Source organism: Carassius auratus, chromosome 3 (genome assembly GCF_003368295.1).
Source record: "Carassius auratus strain Wakin chromosome 3, ASM336829v1, whole genome shotgun sequence".
NCBI classification, from domain to species: Eukaryota; Metazoa; Chordata; class Actinopteri; order Cypriniformes; family Cyprinidae; genus Carassius; species Carassius auratus.
The window spans coordinates 8,752,416-8,779,190 of NC_039245.1; the positions used below are offsets into that span (position 1 = coordinate 8,752,416).

The 26,775-nt window shown below is 37.9% G+C and overlaps 4 protein-coding genes across 4 annotated transcripts; 2 read left to right on the forward strand and 2 right to left on the reverse strand.

Annotated features, from left to right (window-relative positions):
• The first annotated feature begins 409 nt into the window (after nt 1-409).
• rgs9a (regulator of G protein signaling 9a) lies at nt 410-8,543 on the forward strand. Its single transcript, XM_026207694.1, has 17 exons — nt 410-886; nt 1,798-1,894; nt 2,317-2,367; nt 2,478-2,584; nt 2,670-2,721; nt 2,846-2,904; nt 3,255-3,331; nt 3,510-3,591; nt 3,673-3,735; nt 6,226-6,255; nt 6,348-6,409; nt 6,706-6,819; nt 6,902-7,017; nt 7,207-7,294; nt 7,382-7,520; nt 7,655-7,737; nt 8,090-8,543. The coding sequence occupies exons 1-17, from the start codon at nt 821-823 to the stop codon at nt 8,244-8,246; spliced, it is 1,443 nt and encodes a 480-aa protein (XP_026063479.1). The 5' UTR covers nt 410-820; the 3' UTR covers nt 8,247-8,543.
• Nucleotides 8,544-8,770: 227 nt separating this feature from the next.
• On the reverse strand, nt 8,771-17,622 carry LOC113046767 (conserved oligomeric Golgi complex subunit 1-like). The gene is given in 17 exon segments (XM_026207731.1): nt 8,771-9,088; nt 9,689-9,770; nt 11,220-11,329; nt 11,454-11,562; nt 11,734-11,858; nt 11,960-12,121; nt 12,490-12,636; nt 12,808-13,292; nt 13,295-13,458; nt 13,460-13,549; nt 14,049-14,089; nt 14,313-14,523; nt 14,596-14,752; nt 15,452-15,622; nt 15,768-15,949; nt 16,353-16,597; nt 17,229-17,622. Coding segments are annotated over 17 exon segments (2,928 nt in total). The 5' UTR covers nt 17,538-17,622; the 3' UTR covers nt 8,771-8,950.
• A 324-nt stretch (nt 17,623-17,946) lies between these two features.
• smim22 (small integral membrane protein 22) lies at nt 17,947-19,984 on the forward strand. The gene is made up of 4 exons (XM_026207718.1): nt 17,947-18,122; nt 18,677-18,822; nt 18,900-18,967; nt 19,050-19,984. The coding sequence occupies exons 2-4, from the start codon at nt 18,696-18,698 to the stop codon at nt 19,095-19,097; spliced, it is 243 nt and encodes an 80-aa protein (XP_026063503.1). The 5' UTR covers nt 17,947-18,122; nt 18,677-18,695; the 3' UTR covers nt 19,098-19,984.
• Nucleotides 19,985-20,078: 94 nt separating this feature from the next.
• Nucleotides 20,079-26,755, reverse strand: LOC113046752 (protein rogdi homolog). Its single transcript, XM_026207706.1, has 11 exons — nt 26,545-26,755; nt 25,039-25,110; nt 24,856-24,938; nt 24,646-24,700; nt 24,345-24,425; nt 24,135-24,230; nt 22,516-22,614; nt 22,322-22,435; nt 22,153-22,202; nt 21,911-22,037; nt 20,079-21,117 (listed from the first exon to the last, which is right to left on the reverse strand). The coding sequence occupies exons 1-11, from the start codon at nt 26,620-26,622 to the stop codon at nt 21,076-21,078; spliced, it is 897 nt and encodes a 298-aa protein (XP_026063491.1). The 5' UTR covers nt 26,623-26,755; the 3' UTR covers nt 20,079-21,075.
• Nucleotides 26,756-26,775: the final 20 nt, after the last annotated feature.

Here is a 26,775-nt window from a genome sequence, read left to right on the forward strand (position 1 = left end):
CAGTTCATGGATCTCCCTGAAGAGCTGATGATCTGAAGCAGGAATCAAGGAAGACATACAGAGCAGTGGGTCTAATTGAGCTAATCCAACCTACTCCTAAACCCAATCCTAATCTCAAACCTACCCTCACTCCTGCGCCTAAGGTCACATAAATCGGTGTTCAGAGAATTTGGCATAAGAACCAGTTCGTTAGGCTATCCAGGACTTGTATTGATGCTCTTTTGTTGGTTTGATTGCTTCTATTTTCCTCATTTGTAAGCCACTTTGGATAAAAGCACTTGCTAAATGATTAAATGTAAATGTAATTTAGAGATCTTAGTGATTAATTTATCAAATTATGATACAGAAGCATTTTGAGAAATATCATAAAATGATTTAACATGAGATGATAACTAGACATACCAGTCTTCTAATATTAAGATAACATTCATTGGATCAGACTTGCCCAGCTGAGGGTTTTCTTACAGGCCTTTAATCAGGCTGTAACTGAAACGGCAATTTCTGTTGATGGAAAAACAGCGCAGATAAAATGAAATGAAGTGTGGTTCCCAAAGGAACACAGTGGCGAGAGACAGTGTTGGTCTCTCTGCTGCCGCCTGTCGGTGTGTCTGAGCAGTGCACTCTGATTGGAGGAATAGAGCTGCGCTGTGATTGGTCCTCCTTCACTCTCTCTTAGGTTTTCTGCTCCGCGAGCGTGTGCGTGACGTGCAGCAGGGACCTGTCCTGCACTGTCCACCACTCTTTCAGAAAACCTCAAATTATATTCTCAAACAAGACTTGTTTTCTGCTCTTAAAATCATTTATTTTTACGGTCTACAAAATGACTATAAGGTCGGACCGAGACCATGGACAACGTTATCGGCCACGGATGTCCTGCCTTAAAAAGGTAAGTTCATTCTTAAGACAAAGTAGTTATTTTTGAACATTGTTGAAAAATTAACTCCCTATTAAGGATCTTATACATTTTATAATTAGCTATTTGTTTCTATGTTCATTATGTTGAAAACAGGCTATATTAACTCTTTAGTGTTATTTCATAAATTTTAGTGACTTTTCAACATATTATTTTTTATTATAATATATATTTAAATTTATAATCTTTTTTTAATCATTAAACCTATAATATGTGATTCGCACAATGTCATGGTTTAAATAGAAACCAAAACCGAAACCATTTTTTTTATCTCAGCCTTAGCATAGAATATCGAAATCTGTATTTTTTATTTTATGTTATATTACTTTGGTGCTGTTTCTGGAGTTTATTATTAGCTTCTTGGAGGGATCTTGGAGTCATTGAAAAGATTCGCTCTAAAAGAGCTTTCTGATTAAAAGCCAATTAGCCTGGCCTCATGCCACATCTGACAGCTTGCCTTCATGTCTTACTCTAATTTCAAAGGTCATGCATGTTGCCATAGCACACAAGTGTCAAACTCATTTTAGGTCTGGACTAATTGGTAACTGTAACAACTATTCATTTTATTTGTTAAACCTTGTTGTAGCCATGCAGAGCCTAGGTACAATACATGCTTTGTCCAGAACCAACTATGCTCCTTTAATAAACAAAACTGGAGTAATCCATATACATATGGAACTTGTCATTAGAGGACATTAATCAAAGAGCAATATTAACAAATAAATCTTGCCTTGTTGATCCTAAATGTAACTGAATGGGCAATGCTGTTCCTACATTGAAAATCTATAGTTGTGGGGACTGATACTGTCCTTTCCTGAGCATTGCGTTTTATATATTACCTTTTTAATATTTTATCTATTAAACAACCTTCCTGAATTTCTCAGTTGGAGGCCACAGTGGTTCAGATGCAGGACCCTTCAACTGGAGTGAAGGGAACAGATCAGAAGCTAAACGTTACAGTCATTCCCCATGTCATCACTGGTGAGTTTATAATTTGGTGAGGATCTTACAGAATCCTAACACTGTTCACAGGTCACCATGCATTTTATTCTGTTCATTCCCTTTTGTTCTATGTACAGACACAAGTGTTGTGCTGCTAGATCATAATCTGACGGCGCCGGCTATATACAGCAGCCTTCAATTGGATGAGATCTTTGGTACTTTAGGTTCCAAAGTTGCTCTTTAATCTCTGGAAGGGTTGTTGACAAACCTAGCGAGCCAGGAAATTTAACTTGGTCTTACATTTAACTGGTTCTTATAGTAATGGGCTTGAGATTTGTAAAGCACATGTGCAAAATTCTTGAAAATTCCTGTAAATATTTTCTAAAGGATTTACTACAATTTAATATTTAAACATACACTGAGGTCCCCAATATAAAATTTTATGTCTGTTTTCCTGACAGGTCAGGATATTGTTGCATGGATCACCAAAAATATGAACGTCGACAATGATGGTAATTTTGAAAGTGTATAGTTTTGAACAAATAATGGTCTGGAATTAATATCTTTAAATATGTCTGAATACATTACCTGCACAAAAATGTCCTTGAATGCTTTTTGACAGAGGCTCAAGCATTTGGCACAATGCTAGTGGCATACGGGTACATCTACCCTCTGCAGGACCACAAAAAGCTTGTCCTCAGACCAGATGGCAGTTTGTACCGCTTTCAGGTAAATGTGTCAGGAGTCCTTGCATCTTTAAAAATGTTTTAATAGAGATGCATAGTAAAACTGGTGACTTTTCCCCACTGTCTAGACCCCCTATTTTTGGCCTGTGCAGAAATGGAATGCTGAGGACACTGATTATGGTTTGTAATCTTCCATTTATTAACAAAATCTGAGGTTGCTGGCCAGAGGCCTTTCAGTTACCCATTTAAAGAGACATGTTTGTACGTCACCATCCCCTAATAAAAGTGTTTTCTGCCACTAAAGCAATCTATCTGGCAAAGAGAAACATTCGAAAAAAGGGAGTGCTTGATGCTTATGAGCAGGTATGTAAAGATATTCAGTTGATTACTCATTTTTTCATTTATTTAGAATCATTTTAAAGACATGGCAAACGAAGCAGCAAAACGTCTTCCAAATTGTGAAGTATATCGTAATGGATTATCAAAAAAGAAAGAAAAAATGTTTGGGACTTGGTTCTATCCATCGTTTTTAATTGGATGAAGGTCTGTCACTTCACTGTAAGATCGCGATAGGACACTTTGATTAAAAATGACAGGCTCAAATTTTATTATAAAACAAATACACATATTAATAGACGAATCCTTAAAAATAAGATCAATCATTCACTTTCATGCCGATGTTAATACTGCAACATCAATGTGTATTTTAACAGGAGGAATACAACAGGCTTCACAAATGGATGAACCACAAATGGGATTTTATTGTGATGCAAGCGAAAGAGCAGTACCAGTGAGTTTCACTACTCTCCTGCTTTCTCTAAAAACATACATGGTTCATTTTTCTGGTCTCTGTCAGCTATATTTGTATCATGTGGTTTGGCCTTTTTTCTTCCCTTTCTGTCATCCTTCATCTTCAATACTTTCTGTTATTGGTACTTCCTTCATGTTATTGTGTTCTGTCTTTCAAGTGCTGGGAAGGCGCGTCAGAAGGCAGACAGGGTTGTGTTTGACTGTCAGGAAAGAGCCTACTGGATTGTCCACAGGCCTCCAGTAAGTGCTTGGCAGAAGCTGCTAGTGTACACTTGCTTTGAAGACACTATAAGGAGGGTACATTTTCTTTTCTGTCTACAGGCTCAAACTCACAGCGCTATGGATTACGGCCTGGATCGTCATATTGACCCTAATGCGGAGGAGGTAACTGGTAAGTTTACGTGTGACCCCTTAATATCTTTTAAGCTAATGTCACCACACTCACTCTTTTAGAGTATCACTCAAGATTGATGTGATTGCTGATTCTATTCGGAAGCATCAGTGCTAACAATCACTAAGGCTATTATTGAGTTGAAGGGATGGTTCACCCAGATTCCGTCATCATTTACATCATATATGTTGTTGTGTATGTTACTGTAGGAGGGAGTTGAGGTTTCATAGGCAGTACTGCTGGATGCAGAGGCTCTAACTCTAGAGCTGATTAGCAGTGTGTCTGTCTCAGTCCTGGGATGGCCATGTAGATTCTCTCACAATCTGCTTTGTGATATAAGAGGATTCTTGACCTGCTGATCCTCTGAGGAGTTTCCCTCCAACCCACCCACGCTTTCCCCTCAAAGAGCCTTTTAGAAAGCCTATCATTGGGTCGCTATTGCATTACTGCTTTACTGCTTACATCTGTGATTTTATTTGAGTCCTTTAAACCCAGTTTGAAATATTAAAACACCCAAACAAAGGCTCTGTTTGAATGTGAATAGATGATGATGATATGGTATTATATTACTCTTTGACACTTGATGGTTCGTTCAAAAAGGAAAATTTTGTCATCATTTACCCACCATCATGTCGTTTAAAACCTGAATGACTTTCTTTCAAAATATAATTTGGAAAATGACTGAAGTGGGGCTCAAAAAATGCTCAGACATTTCTCTAAATATATTATTTTATGTTACACAGAATAAAGAAATTCATAAAGGACAATATGAGGGTAAGTAAATGATGGACAGGCTTTTTGTTTTGTATATTTGGGTGAATTATCCCTTTAAATCTTTAAATGCATGAATTCATAGCATAAGTTACACTATCCGTCAGAAGCTTGGGGTTATTAATATTTTTACTTTTAAAATAAATACTTTGTGAAAAAAGTAATAGAAGAGATGTGTATAATGTTACAAAATATTTCCATTTCCACAAAAATATTAAGCAGCAAACGGTTTTTTCAACTGTATGACGAAAATAAGAAATGGTTTTTGAGCAGTAAATCATCATATTAGAATGATTTCTGAAGGATCATGGGACAGGACTGGATTAGAGTATTTACTGTATTTGTGATTAAATATATGCAGCATTGGTGAGCATGAAAAACATTTGTTAAAAATCTTACCAACCCCAAACTTCTAGACATTAGTGTATCTGTCATGATAATATTATGTAAATTGAAAACTTGGACTGCTTCGAGTTTACTGTGACTCTACTGGTGTGACGGTCTCTTTTGTCTCTCTTTTCTTTCCTTACAGATTTTTTACTTCTAATATTTCTTCGGTTATCAAGATGATTCACAGACACACACACACACACACACACACACAAGGGGCCCTATCTTGCACCCAGCGCAATTGACTTTGTACACTGACGCATGTGTCATTCCTATTTTGCACCCGCGCGAAGCGCGCTTTTCCCTCCACAGAAGCACGTCGCTAAACTAGTGAATGAACTTGCGCTCCCTGGGCGGTTCCGCGCAAAAAAGGAGGCGTGTTCCGGCGCAAACAATCCCTGGTGCTATTTTGCTGTTCCATTAAACAATTGCGCCACTGACCAGAAAAAACCTAGTCTAAAGTCAGTGGCGCGTTGCGCGTTGTTCATTATGCTATTTTAAGGGCGCAAGCTTGACCATAATGTATAGCGTGCACAACGCGCATACACTTTGCTCATGTAATCTACACAGATGCAACAGTTATTTTTGCAAATCATAAATTGTTACACTAAAAAAATATTAACACATGAGATGACGGAAATCATTGTGAAATCTTGCTTACAAATCATTCAGGCTAATTGTAGTACAAGAACATCAGTCTCCTCGGCTGTGAACCGCTCCTGGCGTGCGCCTGGTAAATACGCCATAATAATAGCAATCCATAATGGAACTTGCGCACCTGCTTTTAAAGGGAATGTTGGATGACGCTCTGATTGGTTTATTTCACGTTACGCCCAAACCACACCTATGAATAATGAAGCTACTTCAGACCAACCCATTTTAGATTTGCGCCGGGCGCAAGAGCCATTTATCCCGCCGGGAAGATAGCAACAGCGCCGAGACCCGCCCACAAAGTTACTTGCGCTTCGCGCTTTGACACTTGCGTTTCAGATCGTTAAAATAGGGCCCAAGAGCACAAACTACTAATTTCAGCCTTGAATATCATGCCGACACTCAGAAAAAAAAGCAAGTTTATATGTATAGTGTGCAACAGTACTTCCCTGCTTCTGTACCCTGAGCATTATTTCAGACCATTTTGTATTAAAATGACTGTCCCAGTTTGCTTTACCTCATGCTAGTTTGTTTTTTGGCAGTATATGTAGATATCACACTCAGATATCACCTGTATTTGGCAGGATAGCGTGTAGCGAGTGTGTCTTGTGGTGTCTTATCAGAAGCATTTTCTGTAATGTAACAGGATGTTGTTTCTCTATTTTTTTCAGAAAAAAACCTATGATTACTACAGAAGAATTGTAAGTGAAAGTGCTTCTTTACACAAATTTAGAGAACTGGTTGTTTTTTCATTTACTGATATTGAATAGTTGGTTCTAATTGTATATTTTAGATCATCTACACACAACAGGCCGTCATGAGGTCAAGGGTCAAGTCTTCAGTGTCTCTTGGAGCGTAAGTCAAAAATAGCGTACTAAAACTGTACAGTTGGAGTTAATGATTTTAGATGGCATCTACACTGAAAAAAAAATAGCGTAGAAACAATTTTCACTCAGAAATCGGTAGTAACTTTCACGAACAATCACAGCACAGGTAACACGGCAAGTAACACCTTGAATTAGACGTGGAAGTTTGAAGTAGAACAACTGAAATATGTTCTTGTAAAACATACCCCAATAATCTTGGAAAACTTGTAAATATGATTTTTCCAGTGTATAAGTGCTTCATTGTTTTTTTTTCTTTGCATTCAGCCTGGCCAAGTATATAACAACATTTAAGAACCACGACCCATTCCTCGTTCCCTGCCTCCCCAGCAATCCCTGGCAAACCGATGACGACTCTTACTGGGAGTTGAATGCGCCAGAGTAAGATTCCCTGAGAACTCTCTAAATTTATAGTACTGAATATTAACTAGATTTTGAATCACTTTTGGTGTTTTGTCCACAGTGTTGAAATTCCCACAAAGATGAGAGTGGAGCGCTGGTCCTTTAGCTTCTACGAGTTACTTAATGACCCACGGGGTCGTGCAGACTTCAAGATTTTCCTAAAGAAAGAATTCAGCGGTTTGTGATTATTTCATTCAAGTTCTGACAATTTGTTAGTATAAAGTGAAAAACAACTGCTCTCTCACACACACACACACACAAAAGAGAATCTGTCATCATTTACTTACCCTGATGGCTTTCTTTCTTCTATGGTACACAAAAGGAAAACCTAAAAGTAATTGAATATGTTTTTTATTTTCACTGCAGGCGAGAATCTAGCTTTCTGGGAAGCCGCTGAGGAGCTGAAATGGGGCACGGCAGCTTCTATGTCCGAGAAAGCAGAGCAAATTTTCAAGTGAGATTCACATCATTTTTTCATGTCATAGTTTTCATGTATTTTACATGTCAGGCTTCCATTTTTCACTTTTTTCTTCTTTTGTAGAACCTTTTTGGCCCCAGGAGCACCACGCTGGATCAACATTGATGGCAGGACAATGGGTCTTACAGTAAAGGGACTGGAACATCCTCATCGATACGTACTAGACGCTGCCCAAACTCACATCTTCATGCTGATGAAAAAGGTATGATCCTTGTCTGATCAACTGCAGTCTGTATGCTTAGTAATTAGAACTTTGCCATGCATTTAAAAAAAAATTGTGTTTAATGATGACACCAGATATTTATAATTTCTCTAAACTCTATATTTCTTATTTAGGATACCTTTTATCGCTACCTGAAATCACCAGTTTACAAGGAAATGCAGAAAAAGGCCATTTCACCAGCACCACACAATTTCACGTAAGTCTGTTTTTTTCTATATGCATTTGTACCCTATAAAAGTGTTTTTTTCAAGTTGGAAATAAAACCAAGATTGGAGTTTGTATATTAGAGTATGCTTTACATGAAAATACTATTCCAGTTTTATTGCTTCAGCATTTCTTGTTTAATGCAGTGGGTTACTTGCCATTTCTTTGTAATTGTTTGTGAATTGTTTATGCACCAAATGGTTTCTCAGTGTACTTGTACATTTTGTGGACATTGCTACTGAGTCTTTATTGCAATTTCTACTCAAGCGACTTCAGAAATATAAAACATGTCACCAAACCAACAGTATTTTGCTATAAAAAGGCTTGTCCCCCTCCCCTCTTAGTGAGGCCCAGCTGCAGGAGAACATGAGGAACCGCAGACCGAGCATCGACCCCATCATCACCTGGCAGAAGGAGCAGGAAGAGAAAGCAAAGGCAGCAGCCGCAGCTGGACCCATAGACATCAAAAAACTGATGGCCAGCAAACTAGATCGTAAATAGAAAGTCGGAGACAGAGATGCATGCTGAAAATGCTTTACCTAACAAGCCATGTACATACGACTGCCGAACAGTTAGTTTCTATAATTTTTTGTAGTTTGCTAAATACTGCATTTTCAGATCACACTCATTTCCATGCAGTGATTCCCTTCAATCACTGTTTATCTGAATAGCAGTTTCTCATTATAGTGTGAAGATGTTTTGTATGTGTGCCGTAGTCATGGTGAATACCTGTATGTCTTTAAGTGTAAAACAATAAAGACAGCATCTTCAGTGTGATATGACGGATGTAATAATGCCTGAAGCGTGAGAGAAGCTTCTTTGAAAATGTAGCTAATCTTTTCTTAATTTAAATCAATTCAATTGAATTTAAATTACAGGTCTAAAGTCAAAAAGCCTTTTATTCAAATACCTTTAATTAAATAGTAAACAAAACAAAAAATTGCTTTCAACTCAATAACAATTTTAATCCAAATAAAATACTTAAAAGCCACAAAATAATGTGCTTGATAAATACACAGGTGTAATTTTCATTTAATCTTTCCCTTTTATTAATATGCTTTGCATTCCAATTTATCTCTATATATCGTGATTTTGTGAGAATAGGCAATACAGGACACAGTTTAACATTTCAAAATGTATTTTAAATATTATAATACATATAGTGTTGTATGGGGTTAAAAAAATACCAACTTTATAATAAAAGTTTATTTGGCCATGCCTGAAAGCCAGCCTAATTTAAAGAGAGAAGGGGCTGTGGATTCCTCTTCTTGATTGGCTAACTGCCTGAAGAGATTTCCTGGGCGGAAAGTATCCTGTGGAGCAGAAGCAGAGGAGGGAGCCACCTAAAATAGAACAAAATCATGTACATTTCCTTAAGAACTGATTTTCATCTCATAATGTTGGGACACAGAGCTTTAAATAGTTTTTCCACACAGTAAAATCCAAAAAGTGTCACACCAAGCAGAGGTTTTAGCAGTTTTAAGGCAAGTGGAGAAATCTCTAACTACATGATGCTTGTTTGCTTAGAATTCAATTTATTAGCTCAAAATAAACTGTTGCTTGACAGTCTCGATCCTCATACTGCTCAATGTTCGTTATGTATTTGTTGCATCTGAGTGCTGCTTTGCCACCCACGTGTTACAGTCACAAAGCATATCAGCTGACTGATTCAAATTCAGGAAATCCAAAACTTTGCATTGCAAGCTCACTGCAAAAACTGAAATGACAGCACACAATATATCATCACCTATCGCCTTGAGATCCAGTAGCTCTTCTGCTAGGCCACGTAAAACTGGGAGCATTGATAGAAAGTGACTCATTTGCATAGCCATGATAACATAAAACACCAACTGAACTTTTTTTATTATCACTCAATGAGTTACTTTAAAAAATGTTTTTTTAGGTATTTAGCACTGTACACACCAAATGCTTTAGCAACCTACCAGTGGTCTAGTGATATCTGCTCCATGTGTGGATGAATTACTCTTTCGAGAGTTCGTCATACTCAGTGGCAGCAAACCAAACCTTAAAGAGGGAAAATATTTGTAGAATTGATTATAAATTGATATATATTTATAGATAAAATTTAATATCTAACAAACATAATATAATGAAACATATAATGTATTAATACATAAATGAATTAAATAACATGAATTTAAAAAAAATTATTTATTAATATAATCAATAAAACATTTACATATAGATAAAAATGTAACATTTAAAAATATTGGTTTAAAAAATTATATATTAAGGGTTTCTGCAGGATTTTCAAGCTCAAATGTAAGACTTTAAGGCCTTTAAGACTTGCATAAAAAAATGAATACCATATGAACAGGGCAGGGCAATGTCTACAGCTAGATATTAAACCGTAAAATGACTGTAAAAAAAGCATGATTTACAGTTATTTTTCACAAAAGCGAAAGGTTTTATGAAATTATACACTTAACATTTCAGCCTTTAATAAAATGGATGAGTCAATAGTAACAAAAAATTATCATCAATAAATTGTTATACCACTTAAATAACTAAACAGATAAGTTTTATTGTAATGCATTTATAATGCATTATCTTCTTATCGATCCACCAGTTCACATTTACAGCTCTGTTGTTTGTAGGGTAAAAACATGGGTCGATTTTCACATTGGTCTGAACAAAAACAACCCCAATACTATGTTCCTGCAATAACGGAGGCTGCAGCTTCAGGACCACAGTGAGAGAAAGAAAGAGCGCCTATATAATGAAATAAATAAAAGTTAATTATTTCAAGAGGGTTACCAAAAGGGATGTATAGGGTTAGGAGTTGGTTAGGACAGGTGTATACAATTAAACAACTACATAAATCCTTAAGAATAATAATATACAAAATTGAATAGTAAGACAAAATAATACAATTTATAGGGACTTATAACTGCGGTCCTGAAACTGCAGCCTCCAGTATTACATGAATACCCTACTCCAATAAAACAGGCTTATTGAAAAAGCACATTCATTCTCTGCCAGAAGGAGGCGCTTTCAGAATGGCAGAAATATCACTGTTTCTCTAGAAACGGCAGTAAACAAATCAGCAGCACCGGACTTTGAAATGTACAGCACTTGTGTTTATTAAATAAAATTATAGCCTTTTGCCATGTCACAATACTGGTCTTTCCGTCCCCAAATTTAAGACCTTCGGAAATTATAATTAAGAATTTCTTGTTCAATTTAAACTTTTATGGCCTTACATTTCATCCAACTCAATTTAAGACTTTTTAAGGAACGTGGGAACCCTGATATTAGTATAATTTTATTTTCCACTTTAAATTTACAGTAAAATTAATATAGTCAGTAAAATGTGCCATTAAAATGGTTTATGTTTGTAAATAAATACATTTTTATTATCTTGTACTATAATGAAGCACACAGCATGACAGCCATAACTATTTAACAACGAGTTAAACAGTGTGAAGGGTAAGATAAGAGTGTCATAGTCACCGGATCTGGCTGCTTGCCAAAGGAAGGATGTTGTATGGTTCCTGAGAGTTGAGACTGTTTGTCCTGGAGGTAAACTGCTTCTCTGTGCCAGTCAGCAATCCTAAAAGCACCTAGAAACAACACGAGTCAACGTCAGGTTGCACAGTTCTGCACACAGGACAAAACGCTAGGCAAACTGAACGAGCCAATCAAACTGCAGGATGTTTAAAACAGGCTTAGTTAGGCTTCGCTTACAGACGTCCTTTGTGAGAGCCGGTTCAGGTTACTGTTCAGATGTGGGGTGAAAACATCCAGGTCAAATGGATCAATGTGACTTTCCAGGGAGTCGCAGACCTGCTGGATCCTTAAACAAACAGCAAGAATAAAGGGAACGTCATAGAGATCTGCTGCTTAGGCAAGAGCTATTCTTGGTGTAATCGGTTGTGCTTTGTTTTGAAGTTGGAAGGTCAAGTAATTCTATGATTGTGTTTTCATCACCAAGCATTGCTGTTACCCTCGCTTATGAACAGGTTACCTTGGGTCTTGCTGAGAACGGGAACTCCTGCCCTCTTCAAGGCGGGACCCTAGAGTGGCACTGAGATATCGAAGGTCAAACAGCAGCTGCAAAGCTCTGTTCTGGGTCATGGGGAGGTTTGCATCCTAGAGAGAATGAGGAAGGAAGCGATAAATCGTTTTATGGAATCATTCCATTATTATAGTGACTAAAAAGCAGGAATGGAAGAGACATTTGATCGTCTCACCTTGCTTTGTGTGTCCTGAGTGAGTTTTTCATACTCACTCACCACTTGGTCTAGACAACCCCGCAAGAGGTCGAAGAGCGTGACCTTTGGTAACGCATGACCTCCGACCCGATTGACCTCAAGGCACAGATGGAAGAGTAATGAATTAACATACCATGATGGCTGTAGAGAGAGAGAGAGAAAGAAATTACGTGATTATTTAAACATTTATATACCACTATCCTTTCAGTTCAATGAAACGTTTTGCAAAACAGGTGGCCACAAGGGGGTGCTAGGGAGCCCACAAAATATATTACGTTACATATATTAAAATATAAAGGAGTTATTTTTAATTGTAGCAATATTTCACAGCATTACATCAAATAAATATTAAATAAATAAATCCTTGGTAAGCATAAGAGACTTCTTTCAAAAACATTTTAAAAATCTTACTGAAACGGAGTGTGCCACATTAGGTCTTATTAATGTTTTCATTATATTAATAATATGTTAACATTAATAACAACAAAAAGTATAAATGGAGCCGTTACCTGCACAGGGAGGCGTATTTTGGACATTATATTGTTTCCTGACTCGGTCTCTTCCTGTATTTCAAGCTCTTCCCAATTTGTTGCAGTACTCAGGATGGATCCAGCGGTTCCAGCATGAAGAGTCGTAGCAAAGCTGCCCACAAGTGCCTGAAATGGATTTGATTTTTTATTGAAGAATATAATCGTTAAAAAGCTTCCCTAATATATGTTCTCTGCACAAAACCATCCACTCTGGTGAACGAACTCTATTGATTTTCTGTTCTCAGGTTGTATAGTCAACACCTCCCGCTCTTAAACGCAGTGTGTTCCTCATCTTACCCTGGTGAGTGCTGAGCTCCAGATACTGTAGGCCTCCATGCTGCAGGACACAAGCTCCTCGTTCAGACAGTTCCACTTAGCCTGTGCTGGGCTGACATCCGCAGCCTTGGCTGTGTTGCCTTTGCCTAACTTCTTGCCCTGTCGCGGAGTGCCTCTGCTCACGGGATCCAAGCCCCCCTGCTTCCCCAGAATGCACTGTTTCAGACTAGGACACAGCTCCCCCATTGACTGGCATAGTCTGGCCATAAAGAGCACTGAACTTAACTGGCTGGGGCTGGGAGTCTTAGTCTGGGCATTAGTGAGCTCGGCGCGCACACTAGAAAGGATGTCCCTGACACATGCCAGGCAATGCTCTCGAAGAGTGTCCTCCACCGCTCCAGCATCCATATGGCGGTTAATAGGGGAGTTAGTTGTGACTGGGACCATCTCTGAAAGCTCCTTGCCATTTTTTTCAGAGGGCAAGTAGTGCTGCAGATCATCCAATTGGCTTTGAGCTTGGAGTCCAGGGAGGAGCAGAAGGTTTGAACACAGGGGGTGAGGGCCTGGTCTTTCATGGACAGGCCGCTCTTCTGCTGCGGGCTGCGCTGGGCTACACTCACCCAGGCTGTGTCGCTGAGCAGGTCACCTTGAGACTCAGACCACAGGAAGCTGCAACGTCACTTCATACTGCGCCCCACGGCTGAAGCTCCCGGCTTGTGGCTTGACCCTGCAATCCCGCAGAGCTGAAGACAAGGAGGGATTATATGTTTATACCACATATTACATCCGTTGAGAATAGCAATCAGTCTTGTCTGAATACTTGTGATGGGATCACAAGTGTGCGTTAATAGGAGTTGTAAACATTGCTAAACACACTTATCAGACTAGTTCAACTGGTTAAATTGGTTACGAATACCTGAAGTCTCTGGAGAAAGAGGTGCTGCAAAAGGTCATCCACAAGGCCAGAGGTCGCTCGAGGAGGGACTGACAGTTAGTTGTGACTGGGACCATCTCTGAAAGCTCCTTGCCATTTTTTTCAGAGGGCAAGTAGTGCTGCAGATCATCCAATTTGGCTTTGAGCTTGAGTCCAGGGAGGAGCAGAAGGTTTGAACACAGGGGGTGAGGGCCTGGGTCTTCATGGACAGGCCGCTCTTCTGCTGCGGGCTGCGCTGGGCTACACTCACCCAGGCTGTGTCGCTGAGCAGGTCACCTTGAGACCACAGGAAAGCTGCAACGTCACTTTCATACTGCGCCCCACGAAGCTCTGGCTGCTGGATCCTTCTGTGCCCTCCTGCGTGATTGCCTAGAGAGTCAAGGGTTAACAAGCATTTTTTAAAAATGCCCAAAATGACATTTATTTCATATTTATATTATATGTTTATACCACATATTACATCCGTTGAGAATAGCAATCAGTCTTGTCTGAATACTTGTGATGGGATCACAAGTGTGCGTTAATAGGAGTTGTAAACATTGCTAAACACACTTATCAGACTAGTTCAACTGGTTAAATTGGTTACGAATACCTGAAGTCTCTGGAGAAAGAGGTGCTGCAAAAGGTCATCCCACAAGGCCAGAGGTCGCTCGAGGAGGGACTGACACACAGTACTCCAGTGCTGACTGATGGACTCGCTGCTGAGCAGTTCCCACACTGCATCCCGAATCGCAGCCAGACCCTTCAGACTCTTCACATAGACCAGAAGGCTGCTGACTCCACTGCGGATATCCTCCTTACAGCTATTAAAAGACAAATGAGCATTTAAAACAAATGCTGAGAAATATAAATGAACATTTGTGGGAGGGACATACATATCTATCCACTGCTGCAGCGTGTCTCTGAGCTGCTCCCTCTGTATCGGATGCGCTAGCGTCCGGAGGACAGGCTGGTAGTTCATCACTGAAGGGGGAAGATATTTAAACCAGCTTCCTGTGCTCATCTCCTTGTCCAGAACTTTATTCTCTTTCCCTGGATTTCACAGAAAATCACGAGGTTTCTTTTAGGCAAGTTAGTTAGACACAGGTAGTAAAAGAACAAGCGGTCACGTTGGTTTGCACAAAAAAATTATTAACTTTTCAATTAATTGGCAATATTTGAATGTTTTTGGTTTTTTTTTTACTTTTACCAATAAAATAGTGTCAACATCAAGAAAAGCTATCTATATACTGCAAAGGTGGCACAGAATCTGCATATGACTTATATTTATTCACACAGACTGTTTTGTTATTTACACATCGCATAATTTAAATAGCCAACATGAAGTACATAAAATACAATATTTTTAAAAAACTCACAGAATGATTGGGCTTGCTTTTTAATAAAGAATGTAGATGTTGATTAACAGAATACATAACATTTCTGCATTTGGGGAAATTGCACATCATATTCTGGCTATACAGACAAAACAAGCCAAAAACTGTTTATGCTTTTTATGCATTTGTAAGAGTGCAGAGCGTAAGCAGTGAGCACTGAACAAAACTGCTGTCTGAAGCGGTGACTCATCTAAACACCTCTGCACTGGCCAGAAACATGTGTGCATCTTGAATTTAAAATACTTGTTTTTTCTGTTTTGGTGGCATTTTTGCCCCCAGCTTGAATTTCTGACCCTGGTGAACCTTTACACCAATGTTTGAGCATCACAATGCAAACGAAATATTGATAACTCACCAGAGGATGTGTTTGAGGTCACATTCTCCAAAGTTGTGAAAAGCAGGCCACATCCCAAACTGATATCAGACACTTGGCCCTCTGGAGGCACGTAAAACACAGCGTATGCCTGGTACAGAGTGGTGACCAGCAGCTCCACCAAAGAACAAACCTGTGCTTTAACACCAGCACCTAAGAGATGGACAGCAACACATCTGAATGAAGAACGACTGCATGCCAATATAACCACTCATTCTCATAAACTGAGAACAAATAAGAGAACGAGCTTGAAGTATTCATAAACTAAAGGGTTGTTAATATTATTAAGGTTATTCACCATGCTGGGGCTGATTGAGCAGTTGCTGAATGGATGCTTTCCTAGCCAGCAGGAAATCAGCAAGCGCCTGGCGAGGGGAGCTGTCTTCCAGGAGCATGGTGGAGACCAGCGCTTCAGCGATCGCTTGATCAGACACAGCCCTGCCTCGCAGCACAGACTTACTCTCCAATAAGATGGTAGACCTACAGACAAAGACAACTAGCTTTTAGTAAGAGAAAGAAACTAAACCAAATGGTGCATTTAAAATGCGTTTAAAGGGATAGTACACCAAGAATTCTGAGTCATTCCAAACCTGTAAGATTTTGGTAAATCTTCAAAAAAATCATATTATAGTATGTTTCTGTTCTCTGACTGAAAGTTCAGGTAATTAAAACAGAAAAGATGTAAAAAGGTTATAAAGGCACTGTAAAACAAATCTTATGAATATAATATAAAAATACCATATTTGCATCTTATTAACAATCTCATATGACTATTAATGTGTGTCTTATGGGTTTGGAACAGCATGAGGGAGGGTAAATGATGACTGACTTTTCTTTTTTGGGTGAACTATCCCTTTCACAGCTACGTGAATCAATAACGCACCTGAAATGACCAGCAGCTGCTACCTGGCGCACCAGGATGGGGAAGCGAGAGAGGACGGGGCTGTACTGATGCCCTCCTCCCTCCAGGTGCAGCTGGCTGTGAAGGTGACAGCACAGCAGGTAGAGCTGCGTGGCCTGCAGGTACTGCGACGACTCCATCGCGCTCCACACACGCTCTGGGATTTCCAGGAGGAGCTTTATCTGTGATGCCATCATGTAAAATCTCTCCTGTGACTGTTTCTGACCCTGCCAGCAACAAAAACACATTCCCAACACATCTCATCAGCATCTAATAAAGGGAGTTTTTGTATGTTAATCGAAACTGGACACCAATACAGAATTGAGGTATGGACTTACAGGATAAGGGGTCAGTAAGATTTATTTTTATTTTTTTAAAGGAAATTAATATTAAAAATTACAAATCTTGTAAAAGATTTATATTTCAAATAGATAAAAAAAAACTTATTCAAAGACTACTGAAAAAAAAAACTGTTTTCAGCATTGCAAAAAATAAGTAATGTGTCTTGAGCAGCAAATTAGCATATTATAATGATTTCCGAGGGATCATGTAATATCTTGTCAACACTGTAATTGTGATTTTATTTCATACAGTAGTGAATAGTTTGAATCCTGTAGTCTTGAGGCATTATTTCAAAGAAAAACTATATTTGCCAATGTTTATAACAAACATTTGACATATTGTGTTTGTATCTGGCGGTGTGGACCTATATTGAGTGACGAGAAAATTAAAGAAGCAAGTTGCACTCATATAGGCGAGAATCTCTGACCAAGCTGAGTAAATTAAGTAAGAATAAAAACATTTTTGCAGGCCGTTTTGTCCCAGTTCTCCAGAATGTTAGCAGCACGAGAGCTTTACCTCAGCTGTGCCGCTGGACTGAGGGCCTTGTTTGGCCTGTTTCAGTTTATGGCAGTACCGGTACATGTCCTGGATGGACTCGACGACACTTTCCGAGCACTGTCTCATCTCCCCGATCGTGTCCGCAGCGTCGATCAAGTCCCGGTACCGTTCACCGACCATCTGTCGAAGTTCCTCCTTCTTCTGCTCGATCTCTCCGCGCACTTTCCTCTCGATAGCGCGGATCTCCTCCGCGCTATACCGCTCAAATAAAACCGTGGGGTCTTTAATCTCCGAGACCCGGAGAGACTGGGCCGGTGCCGTAGCCATCTCTTTAAAACCGAGCAGGTAACTCCAGAAATAAAACCCGGAAGCACGAACAGCTCTCCTTCCACGTAAACAAAGGGTCAGAGGTCATTCCTCTCATATCGGGTTAAAGTGAGACAGCGACCTCTTTAGTGGATGTTTGGTACAAATCCCTCAATCACAATATTTCTTCTTTCATTCTCTTTAGTGTCTTTCTGTTATCGTATTATTTAGCGATTAATGACCCTAAACGATCCTTTTAGTATTATTAGTAATATTATTGTTGTTATTGTAGGTATATTTTAATCCTGTTCATGTGTTTACCATCCTTAATGCTAAATGAATCTGAATAAAAACATGGAATACATCGCAAATTAAAAGAAATGGTGATTTATCGAATGGAATACCGACTGTGTTAGCTGTTTTTGAGCAGGCACTCTTGTTAATATTTTGTCAGCACCACATTAAAGGCAACTGAATTTATTCTGACTAGGTAGATTCATGTAATTTTGTGCAATCATCCCACTTCCGCTAAAAAACATCTTGAGCTGCCCTCAGAGCGACAGGTGTAACGCAGAAACCCGGAAATACGACAGACGAAAACAACAGGTGAGTGATCGATGAAAGATACATTCGGAAAGTTTATGACAAATTAGGCTGATTATACAAAAATAAACGTGTGTTATATACGATTAGCTAATCTACATAACGATAGGTCGAGTTATTTTATTTTCCTAATTTTGACGATCGTGAGACTAGCTTATAAAAAGAAACCATAAATTATTTTAATTATTGATATAAATGTTAAACGCATGTATTTCAGCATGTATTTCAGTATTTCAGCAATTTTTAACTGGATACACGTATACGAGTAAAACAATGATTAGATCTTCGAAGCAGCAATTTTTTCCTCTATTGTTTCAGTTTCTTAAATCAAAATATGTTTTTCTTAAGTTTTAAAATATTATTAATTATACCTTAAGATTCTCGCTGTGGTTTATTATTACAAGTTTATCTCAGTTCTTCTGGTCGAAAACTAGTAAAGACAAAACTTCTCGTTTTCAGGATGTCACTTGAATGTTGAACCGGTTGGGTTCGTTTCTGGGCATCAGGCTTGCATTTTCTTAGTTGTTTGTATTTTGAGTATAATTCCCTCCCTGTAGGAATCTTCTCACTGAAGTCATGGATAAGAACATACAACAGGATTTTGAGAACCAGTTCAATGATGTGGTCTCAAGACTTCAATCAAAGAAGATGTTTCAGTCAGACTGGGACATTGCCTCTTTCGCAGTTTTCTTCATCTTTATAGGCAAGTAGAATTAAGCAAAAATAAGAAATGAACATAAGCAAGTAAGAATCATTAAAGTCAATGTTAAATGTCCATAGGAATGGTCCTGTTGCTGGTTATCTTGGTTCTCATCCGCTGCTGCTGTTGCTGCTGCTGTGATGAGAAGGTCAGAATGTTACTGGTGTAATCTCACAGATAACTGTACATCTATAGATTCATGAAACAATACAACTCTCATGACATTACAGCCAAGAAGACAGAAGGTGGGCATCGACAATATGGGAATGGAGCCCTGATCTTCCAGAAACAACAGGCACCATTACATCCACTTTTTTTTCCTATCAGTTTTGCCACCTATCCTGTTTATATGTGAACAAGTAAAATAATAGAGGTAGGAGAAAAATATTTTAGGTAGATACTTCCTTATAGGGATGATAAAAACTAAAAACTTTTCCTACTGTGTAAAAATGCAGTTAATATTTACCCTGGAAATCAATCACATGATTGAAGTTACATTTCATTGTAGATACTAATCATTTCATCAGAGAGAACAGATTTTAATATACAAGCATGCACATCACTTTTGAAGACATTGGTTACTTTCTGGTTACACACTTTATTGAAGCAACTTTCCGGGATAGAACCAATGCAGGCCCTTGACAAATGGCCTCTATTGAAAAGAGCTTGTTTTTAGTTGTCCATTGAACATCATGTTTAATCTGTTAATCTTGTATCTGGCTGTTAAGACTGAATCCACTTAACCTACACATTTTCACTGAATTAGCCTTGTCCAAGTGTTTTTAGTAGATTTCTTTCAAATGCTTGACTTTTAAATCTTACATACACACATACATTTTATATATATATATATATATATATATATATATATATATATATATATAGAGAGAGAGAGAGAGAGAGAGAGAGAGAGAGAGAGCGCCTACACACTACAGAAGAGGAGAAAAATAACTTGACTGATGAGACTTCTCAGATTTTAGAAAATGTAAACTGATAAGTGATGCTTTACTTGTGAAAACTGTACCATTGAAAAAAAAAAAAGTGTCAATATTTAACTTTTTTAAATGTACATGTACCACATTGTATAAATTTGTAGACTTTGTAAACAAAAATAACACATACATACCTTCATATTAATAGCAAATAAAATGTACCTTTCCCTAAATATCAAACATGGTACTTTATTTAGACAATGGCACTGGATAATTTATTCAGCGTAAAGATTTTTGAGAAATGAAACGAGAGCAAAGTAAATTTCATAATGTTCATAGTATGTTTATTGCACAAAATATTCCATATTAAGCTTGAAATATACATGAAAATAGTTAAACACTTAAAACATGAATCGATATTCAAATTAACATGCAAGAAATCAATGAGGACACAAACCAAGTGAACATGAAATAAATAAAAATTAGCAATAAAAGCTGACAAAGTTAACTAACGGTAATGATCTCAAACCCTGAACGGCATCTGAACTATCGCTCAACATCCTTTCCTTTCCTTTTCATGATGGAATGATGCTTGTTAGAAACTCTGAACTCTGCTCCCTAAGCAGTCATTCACAGCAATGTGTATAACTGTAATGGAATATGAAGCCCTGACATGTTCACTGTTATCTGTCATTTAGTGTTAATATAGTCATACCACAGCTGAGTCAGGATGGCAAATAAACTGTTGGTCATTAATGCACATTCATAAGCATATGCTAATGGTCTCGATGCATTTACTGTTGTGCACCGATGATAGTCCCTGGCATCAGATAATGATCAAGTGTTAAATGTTACAACCCCCTGGACTAAAAGGTAAAAACACTGGTAAAAGGAGTCTGAAGAGGTCACTCAACAAATCATTTGGAGTATTTCACGGTTTTTGTGACAAATATGAACGTAAGCAATGTGTATTTAGTAGCATTTCCTTCCTAAAGCCTAGACGCATATTAGATGAGGTTAACTTCAATATAGGCAAGATTACTGACAAACAGTCAACACTGATAATGACAAATACTGCAGAAACACAAAAAAATATGCCACTGAATACCTTCATCTGAAGAGACGAATTCAGTCCACATACTACATACACCGCGCACTCTACCTCTGCTGCTGAACAATAAGCACACAAAATTAATACATGGTCATACAGTAAAGTCACGACAGATTATTTCACGGAACTTTTTTTGTTCCTAGTGCATCCTAGAGCATAATTCATTTGATCATTTGTATTATTATTCACTGTAGAGTTTTGGTCAGAAATAGCTTAAAATGCTCTGTAGTTCCAGAAACTAGAGAAGACCGAAATCTGCAAATAAAAGGAAAGAAATGAACAATGTAAATTTATCTTCTATTAGGAAACTAATTGTATTGATAACAGCATTGTAAGCATCTGCTCCTTTTGTGTCAAAGTTTTGCTTTGTGTTTTGGTGGATCACAGGTATTTGCATTAGTCTACAGGACAATCATTAAAAACAACTGGTGAGTTTACCTGGTCTGATACACATTTCACACTACTGTTCAAATTAAAATTTTTTTTTTAAAAATTCTTTATATCCAGCAAGGATGCATTGAATTGATTAAAACATACATATTTTTTCAACATTGATAAATGTTTCATTCTTTAGCAGTAAATCAGCATATCAGAATGATCACGTGCAACTGAAGTCTGGAGTAATGACGCTGAAAATTCAGCTTTTCATCGTAGGAATAAATTCAATTTTAAAATATATTCAAATAGAAAACAATTATTTTAAATTGCAATAATATCAATATAAAAAATATTACTGTTTTTACTTTAATTTTGATCAAATAAATTCAGCCTTGGTGAGCACAAGAGACTAATAAAAAAAAAAAGAAAAACTTAAATCATTGTTAGTAATTTGTAATGATCCTAGTAATACTATTAATCAAAACTAATTATAATAGATTATTTATCACAGTATCAGGTAATTAATAAATAATTACTGCAGCAGCACTAATTCTAAACTGCCCAGAAGCTCTGATAACCCTCTATAGGAACAACCCTATTGTTCTTAAGTTATAACAGTGACTGTGCAGGTGAGATGATAATCTCTACTATATCAACAGGCCACACGCACCTTATCTTTGAGCTGCTGACAGAGCTGCAGGGAAATGGTGAAAAACACCAGCGTGTCATTCAGCCACGGCACCACGCACTCCACCTTATGGACCTGGCTCACCTCAAACTTTGTGTTGTTGTATTCACTTTAGGAGAAAAAGCAAATGTGCCAAAAACGTTATCAACCAGACCATTTGAAAAATAAAAACTGAGACTGACTGCTGGTGCTGCAGCGTGAAAACAGGAAATGTGAGCACTTACAACATTGCTCCTGGATTATGCAGCACTGAACTTCCTGCTGATTTGAAGTTCTGACAGAAAACAAAATGATTGTGCATTTTAAAAACACATTCCTGATAGGAGTGCCTGAAAAATATTTTCTAGTCATTTTCCTTTTTTTAGGGCAGGTGGCTTGAAAATGGCTTGATACCTTGGTAGTGTTAGGCTGCAGGACATGTAGTTGATACACCGTCAAACACACTTTACTGAGATTGATATAGAAGTTCACTATCATGTCACCAGGCATTGGAGGTGTGAACATTTTCTAGAAAGAACCGGAGAAACGTTCACAAGAGCACATGGAGAATTCCACATCAAGCGTAAAGTGTAGATCCGCGTACTAACCATTAGGCCACTGGCTGCGAGCTCAGGAAGAGTCATGCTGGCAGGGGTTGTGAGTCTGCTTCGGGCTCGGGTCAACTGAAGCATTACAGCATCCATAAGCTGAAACACGAATAACGTCACAGAGTGCAATCTCACGTCAGATACAGTACCAGTGAATGTTCCTAATCCAGAGTAACCTGTAGCACACAACTGCTTCAAATGTACTAACGGGAGATTATGAACCACACAAGTACACATGAAGAAAACCAGGGGCCAGTTTTCTCAAAAACATTTCTTAAAGTTCTGGAAGTAGACACCGAGTGGTTGAAGTAGGTATTGCAGTCCAAATTCAAAATACTGGAGAATTTTTTTTCTTTTTTTCACCCCTCTTTGAGACACTGTTGACAATCTGGTAGCCAGATTGATGACAGCAACAAGCAGGAGCACACTTGACGATGAATGAAATGAAATGCGCTGCGTTTCTGCCAACTGGCAAACCAGAGTGCCAAAATACAATTGGGTAAACTGACAGTGGGCGAGTTTCACAAACCAAAAGAGACAGACATTGCGGCTCAGAATGCACATTTTCAAAGGAGAATAACTGACTGTAGCATCGTTTTTCAGATAAACAAGTATGTTAAATTTACATCTGCAAATATTTTATGGTATTTTTATGCTTAAGTAGACTCAAGAATTTACATACAGCACATTTAAGAATGTTCTAGAGAAAACACTTATGATTTATTAGGATTACGGAAAATAACATTACTAAAAATAAACCTTTTATAGTTAAAGGTGCAGTGTGTAAATTTTAGCAGCATCTAGCGGCGATGTTACGAATTGCAACCAAAGGCTCTGTCTAACCCCTCCTTTTAGAGAAGCTATGATAAAGACAGAAAAAAAGCAATGAGATTTCTTTACAAGGGTAAATCAAATAATTATATTAACGTAAATATTCAATAAATCGATAGTATTGCGAATGTTAATGCACTTGTTCATCATTTTGTCAGTGTTTTATTCACAAGAACAACAAAGTGTCGAAACGCGCTGTGTAGAACAGTTTGTCCGTTTATGGCTACTGTAAAAACATAGTGGCGACTTCCATGTAAGGGAACCCGCGGTGTATGTAGATAGAAATTGCTCAATCTAAGGTCATAAAAACATAACGGTTCATTAAGTAATGTCTTTATACACCTCTGAAAACATAGTTATGTATATTATATTGCATTTCTGTAAATAGATCGTTGTAATTATTACACTTTGTACCTTTAAGATAACTTGACTTTTTGCTGGACTCTACACAATCAAATAGGGACCTTGTTTTTATTTCATTTTAATTTACGGTAGCATTTAGCAGGACATGTTAACTCTTAGCAGTGCACACGCAAATGCTGCACACAAGAAAGATGGAACACAACACTTTGAGACATGCGCTTTGACTAAAGGAAATAGATGGCACATTAAAAAAAAAGTGACTAAGTGCAGAGAGTAAAAAGAAAGGTAAACTGCAGGCAGCACAAAATAGACTTAAGTCAATATTTGAGAACTTAAGAATTGACAGTATTTGTTTTAAGAAATGTCTTATTTTTTCTTCTGAATCGGGCCCCTGGGCCTAACTGTAAATATCTGTGAAAACGAACCTTATTGACTTCAGCCCCAGTTTTGAAATGATAACTCTCATCATGGCTGCTTAGTAATTGCAGGGCCTGGTTCACATGGTTTCGGGCATCCTGAATCTGAGGACGGGCAGAATATGTTTTAACAGCTTTTTTTATAATATATAAACAATTTTTTTCTTTCTTTTTTTTCTTTTTTATTAAAGATAATTGAAAGAGAGAAAGATACATTACCTGCTGCAATTTCCACTGTTTATCATCTCGGAATGCAAAGTGCATTACTTGACTGCTTTTAGCAGCTTTAATGTTAATATCCTGCAAAAGAAATTATTTAATATTGATTCTAATAATAACAAAAGTAATCACGGAGCTCAGATAAACTGCATAGCAAAGTGTCTTTTCAATTCCACTGGCTGAATATAGCTGTTATGGCTGTTTTGTTGAATATAATATCATACATAAAAAAAAAAGCCAGAAGCAAAGCAGTTCCATTCATGCTGAAAGCTCTTTTCATGATGGTGTGAAACACACTTACAGCCTGAGTTAGAGCTTCTCCTTGTAGCGTCAAAACCCCTTTCACCTGGTCCATCCTAAATCAAGTGCAAAATAAAAACGCCAAAATTTCAATACATCTTCAGCTCTGTACACCTTCCCATAAAACTGTAGTAACCAAAATAAAAAAACATACATTATTGCATATTTCAAATCTAAAATTAATCACACAGTCTCATTTAATAGATCTTACGTTGAGCTGCCCAGAATAAAGTTCTCTTGTTTCAGCTGTCCTTCCTGTCCTGGTGACGGCACTGAAAAACGCCTGGACGCCTCCTTTGGTGAAAGCAAACAAATGTTATTATTAACGCCCGGTTTTGCACAATAATACCGAATTGTTTTTGAGTAAGCTAATTTTTTAAGTATCTGAAGTTACCTTCAAAATGTCTTGCAGCTGTTTAAGCACCGCATGCACCTCTTCTTTGAGCAGCCAATTAAATTCCTCCTCCTAAAGCACACAAAAACTTGCCTTCAATACATATTTCACTAAAAATATACATGATGTCACCATTTACACACACTCATGACTAATGTATTACCATCTTCTGGATTTTTCTCTATACAGTAAAGCAGCCATTCTGCCTTTATTTTAAAGGGGTCATATGATGCATTTAAAAAAAATTCTTTCTGTTTGGAGTGTTACAAGCTCTTGGTGCATAATTGAGATCTGTAAAGTTGCAAAAAACTGAAGTCTCAAATCCAAAGAGATATTCTTTATATAAGTTAAGAGTCTTCCATGGCCCCCTAAAAAGGCTCATTCAAACAAGCCCCCACGTCTACATCACAATGCGGAAATTTTTGCATAATGCCGCCCAAATGTTCACGCAAAGAAAGAAGGCATGGTTTCAGTAACCACAGTAAGTGTTGAAGCAGTCATGTCAGGGAGATGCTGTGTGTTTCTAGTCGAAAGCAAAAACACTTTATTTGGCCTTCTGAAAGAATTTAGGAAGCTTTAAGATTACTTATAACAGAACACCTATGAGGTAATTCTAACTTTGCTACAATAATCTGGCACTTCTGAATCAGCTACTGTAAGTAGTTGTGTTATTAAAGTTTTTGCTATTGACTGTTCAAATGCAGAGTTTTGCGCGTGTGTGTGTGTGAGAGAGAGAGAGAGACACGGTCACACAGTGGAGTCAGCTATCTTTACCATTCTTGGCTTGTACACTTCAAACACATACGAGCTTCATCACTATGTCTGTAATGCGACTCTGTTCCCCTTTCGGGCTTAAACTTATGGTAAAACTAAGGACATTATTAACTGTCTTTACATTTATTTTGAAAGATGAAGCTCGCGATTATGGAAAGGGGCGTTACATTTCGGATGAGTGCTTGCGGTGTTCGGCCAATCACAATGCACTGGGTCAGTTGGCCAATCAGAGCAGACTGCGCTAATATGTTTTTTTGTTTGTTTTTGTTTGTCAACATATTCTGTGACATCAAATACAAAAAAATAGTTATATTTTAAAAAGCATCATATGACCCCTTTAAACAAAATAAGACAACAACACAAGGATGAGTACATTAAAATAATTGTAATTACTGAACGAACAATCCCTTTGATTTCTGTTTCAGGATCAAATCGATCAGTATGTGAGAAACAGTGGTCAGTATCAGACTTAATGCATAAACTAAACAGAGCAACGATAAGGCAGGACAAATGAGCATCACAACTGTGTCACAACCATTCACCGGGATGAATTTGGACTTTGTCCCACCAGCTGCTCTGCAAAACTGCACCTACAAACTCTGCATGGCAACGCAACGAATACATTTATAACTGCAAGCCCCCTTAAATCTGACTGTTCTTAATCAAACCATAATAACCTCGCCTATGTCTGTGAAGCAGCTGACATGCATTAGACACAAATCAGTCTCTCACCAGCACAGTCCTCTCGGCTTGACTTGCGGCCGTCATCTTCGCTAGCTCAGACAGAGTAGATCTCTCCTCTCCGAGCATTACAAATCACTGAAACCGTCCTAAATCTGCTGAAAATAACTCGAACCACTCCGCTATTTGGTGTGCCCAGTCAGAAGACCACTCGTAAACAATTAAGTTTGATACGCCTCCTTTCCCTGCACTTCCGGTTTGTGTAACTTTGAAATCTTCCGG